We start from the raw sequence: 4,285 nt of genomic DNA on the forward strand, positions 1-4,285 counted from the left end.
TGTTTGGTCTAAAACAATTGAAACCTCCAGGATCCTAGTAGACACTAATGCAAAAGCCCTCTGTAGAAACACTGTCACAACCCAGAGCACATGGGAGTCACACAGGAAAAACAAATCCTACTGAAGATGAGCTCACAATAAAAAGTGACAAATCACATGATGAAATGAGCCTCTGTGAGCGGGAACCAGTAGGTGCATCCAGCAGGGTACTTGGTGTCTCCAGGACTGCAGATAATGGAACAATCTGAAAGAAGTTGTAAACACATTCATACCCAGCATTTCAAAAGCAGAACTCAGCGGTTCTGGCCCCTGTCCCAACCTGTTCCTCCTGTGTCCGCCTTCTTAGTTCATGCCATTCCGATCCCTCCTGTCATATGGACTCAAAGTCTTGAGCCATCGTCAGATTCTTCCCCTCTCAGCTTTTCCCCTTACAAGTGGCTCTCAATTTTCCCATCTTTCTTCCTCTCCTCTGTTACTGCGATGGGCATCTAGCTGGTCTCCCTGGCTTCCCATCTCCAATGTGCCCCTTTCTTTTTATTCCACCCCCACACTGCCACTAAGTTATCCTCCTGAATGTCAAGCCCTATGATTTCACTTCCCCAAGCCAAACTCCTGATTATGAAAGCCCAAGCCTTTCCCAACTTAGGCTTAAACTTTTTTCTAGTTTTATTTCCTATTGTAATATGTCACCTGCACCCACTCCTCCACCCCAACAGCCACTCGGGAATACTTATCCTTCCTACACTCTCCATCATGCTTCCAAGCAGTCTCTTCCCTTGGACTAGACTGCTCCCCCATCACATCTGCTGATTGAAGTTAAACCTTAGCTTCAACCTTCTAGAAGTGTGATGTTGTGGAAGAATGAAGGCATCATTAGTGCTAGACATATCTGGTTTCAAATTCCAGTTATGTCACTTATGCTCTGTGCCTCAAGCAAACCTCTCCAAGCCTCAGTGTCTAATTAAATAAAATGGGAATGAGACCTACTTTGCAGAGTTGGGAGAATAGAGATAATCTCTATAAAGCACCGAGCACAGAACCTGGCCCCAGTAAGTGCTCAATAAACAGTTGCTGAATTAAGCCTCTGTCCTTGCATTTTTATGGGAGCTGTGTCCTACTGCTTCCCCAACCAGGGCTCCATGAGGCCTGAGGCTTTGTCTCATTTATCTTTGCATCTTCGCACTTTCCTGTATCTAACCCAGGAAGTCTTGAAACACGTCAATTGACAAATAGTGGAAAGAACTAGGCATGCCTAACCTGATGCTAGAAGGGAAGATTTTGGGTAGAGGGACCTGGCAGATCTCAGATGTTGGAAGGGTATTGAGGGCCAGTTTATACTGTGTCACTCCAGAGAGGGCAGAACCACCATCAGGAGCTAAAAGGAGGCTGGTGTTAGCCCAGGATAGGGAGGAATAGCCAACATTTAGAGCTGTTTATCATGAGAGCAGGTGCCAAATGTAAGCCATGTGCAATTTAAAAACTCAGATTATAGAAAGTATTCACTATTAATAATGAGAGCAATTCATTCCTATTATAGGTATCTTCAAAATTCACACATTCCATCTGGTAGGGCCTGGTTCATATCTAAAAGCTCAGTGTCTTTTGCCACAAATTCAATGCTCTCTGTATTTTTTGATTAAATGAATGAATAAATGAATGAATGAAATCACTGATTAATCTGATCTTTAAGGAAACACGTGCTACAAGAAGGAGAAAAGAGCAGGAAAAAAGAAAGAAAAAAATGAAGGGTTTTAGAAAAAGACCAACACAGGGTGCCAAGAGGGTAGAGAAGGGTGAATCAGGGTTAGAGAAGAGGATAAATTTTGGAAGGCCCAAACCCCTGGCTGAGTACCCCAGTGAACTTCTAAACCTAGGATTCTGTGGGAGCAGCCTCACTGGCTCAAATCTGCCAGCCCTGGCTGCTTGCACTTAGAGCCATCATGGCAAATACCCAGGGGCTACCAGGGATAATTGCTCATAAGATCATGACTGGGTCCAAATGATATTCTCATTTGATTTTGAAACCTCTTTCCCTCTGTGAATTTAGGTCTTAATTATTACACAACCACTTGTCACTCTATTATTACAATTGCTCAGTTTGCACTTAGTAATGAGTTATTAAGTGAAGTTTGTTGAGGTATGTTTTTTTCCTTCGAGTATCATTATTCTAAGAATAGTTGATTTTCAACATGAACACTGGTGATAATAAGTCCCAAGAAGAAAACATCTTGTCCAAGTGCAAAGGGATTTTTTGTTTGATAAACTGAGTTTAAGATTCTCAAGGATTAGCTGGATTTTCCAGTTCATATGAGCAAAGATAAGCTGCTCTGTCCGGGTCAAGACTTCTTGCTCTCCCCGGTCCCTGCCGCACCTGCACTCGCCTGGAGACACGCTAGCTGCAGGATTTCAGGAGGCTCCTCAGGCTCTGCAGGGCCTCTGGCAGCCCCTCGCCGGTGAGGGCACTGCAGGCCCGGAGCTCCCAGCAGCGGTCCTGGAATCTCTCCAGGCCCAGCCTGTCTCTGATGGCAAGCATCGGCAGAGCATCAGGTGCCTCCTGCTTGTTGGCCAGCACCAGGAAAGGGACACTGGCCATGTTGGGGTTGTCCAGGACTTCCATGAGCTCAGCCACTGCCTCGGGCAAGCGGGCTTCGTCTGTGCTATCCAGCACATACACGAGGATGTCCGTGCCTTCTAGGTAGTCCTTCCAGCTGGCCCTGAGCTGGGTCTGCCCCCCGACATCCCAGAGGGTCAGACACACATGCCCCGGGACGTTGAGAGTCTCCACGTTGAAACCGATGGTGGGCAGGGTCTCCACCAGCTGGTTGTCCTTCAGTTTGTACAGGAGCGTGGTCTTGCCGGCTGAGTCGAGGCCCATCATCATCACCTGGGCTTCCGCCTTGTGACCTCGGGAATTCACAGAACCCATGGTGGCCACGGCTAAATCCTAGGGGAGAAAGGCCAGGTGCACACATCAGCCATTCATTTCTAAAGGAACACAAATCCATGCAGGCACATGGAAGAAGAGCGTCTGCTCCAAAAGCAGAAAGTGTCTTTACAATGGCAGGTTTCAAACATGAGCCTGGGCTCCGAAAGGGCCAGGAAGTAAGAGTGTGTGAGTCACCATCAGCTGACCCATCTCCAGGGGGCGGGGGCGGCTGCTTCAGAGAAAGTAGGCTCACATTCCTTGGTAGTTAGAGCAAGGGAGCAAAACGAGGTTCCAATTAGACATACCTAGTCCAGTAGAAATGACAGAAAGACGTCTTCACTTCTTGCTAGTTTGTGGTTTCTAGCCTCTGTTTTCCTTCTGTAAGCCTAAGCATTGAAATGGAAGCTATCTTGGATTCAGTGCGCCGAGCGAAGAGAATAATCAACTCAGAGTAACTCCTGCTGCCGTTGGAACTCCCCACAGGACCAGCACTGTGTCCTGTAAACAGTGGCTATTTATAAATACTGTTGAGTGGGGACAAATTTACCAGTTGGAGCAAAGTGGTGTCCTCCAATGTCTTACCCAGGTAAATTACCTCTAGAACCCACTCATGTTTTTCAAGAATTCCAAATTTTAAGACTAAGGCCTGTTCCCAAACTAGTCAGAGGAAAACTGGCTGGGACAGGTGAAGGGACATCTAACCCCCAGGAGAATATTCCAGCTGCCCCTGGAGGAAAATAAGACAGCCTCTGTTCCTTCCTCATCCCAGGGGTAGAAGAGTAAAGGTAAAGTTACCTGCGTGTTATCAGACTGTGGCGGAATGCTCCTCCTCTGCGGCTCTCTGCTCCCGTGCAGCTGCTTTCTGCCCGTCAGTAATGTCCCAAGAGCGAGATGTGAAGCAAGTGTGGTGACTGCTGCTGTTTCTCCTTTTTCTGCTTCCTTTTCCCTGTGGTTGGGGGTTGGGGCGGGCTCCACAGCCCCTCCCTCAGCCCTAGGGGGTCCCTGAGCAGTCGTCTCACTGGGAGTGTGCCGCCAAGATGTCCCCAGCCCTGCAGCTCTTAATAGAGCGAGGCCCAGCACCAATTCCCAGCTCTTAGCAGCTCAGACTCAATGCAGGAAGGAGGGTGCCCCACGCAGAGCTGTGCCCACGTTCAGCTACTTTCTTTCTCCCTTCCTCTTATAATCTGTGACCTCCTCCGTGGAGAACTCTGCGAATCGGTCCGTTTCCTGCCAGCGCATGCCTCGATGTTTTTCTGGGGCCAGGAGATTCTTTTGTTTGACTGGAACCATACATGCTTTAAAAAACTACCTAAGTATGATTAAAACACTCTAAGAAATAGGTATATAGGTTGAAGGTAA

The 4,285-nt window shown here is 47.7% G+C and overlaps 1 protein-coding gene across 1 annotated transcript; it reads right to left on the reverse strand.

Moving 5' to 3' along the window:
• Positions 1-1,062: 1,062 nt before the first annotated feature.
• ARL11 (ADP ribosylation factor like GTPase 11) lies at positions 1,063-3,988 on the reverse strand. Its single transcript, XM_058548129.1, has 2 exons — positions 3,722-3,988; positions 1,063-2,944 (listed from the first exon to the last, which is right to left on the reverse strand). The coding sequence occupies exon 2, from the start codon at positions 2,924-2,926 to the stop codon at positions 2,393-2,395; it is 534 nt and encodes a 177-aa protein (XP_058404112.1). The 5' UTR covers positions 2,927-2,944; positions 3,722-3,988; the 3' UTR covers positions 1,063-2,392.
• Positions 3,989-4,285: the final 297 nt, after the last annotated feature.

Source organism: Diceros bicornis, chromosome 9 (genome assembly GCF_020826845.1).
Source record: "Diceros bicornis minor isolate mBicDic1 chromosome 9, mDicBic1.mat.cur, whole genome shotgun sequence".
Lineage (NCBI taxonomy): Eukaryota > Metazoa > Chordata > Mammalia > Perissodactyla > Rhinocerotidae > Diceros > Diceros bicornis.

Coding starts and splice junctions, on each gene's coding strand:
- ARL11 (XM_058548129.1), bottom strand. CDS start 2,926: ATGGGTTCTGTGAATTCCCGAGGTCACAAGGCGGAAGCCCAGGTGATG.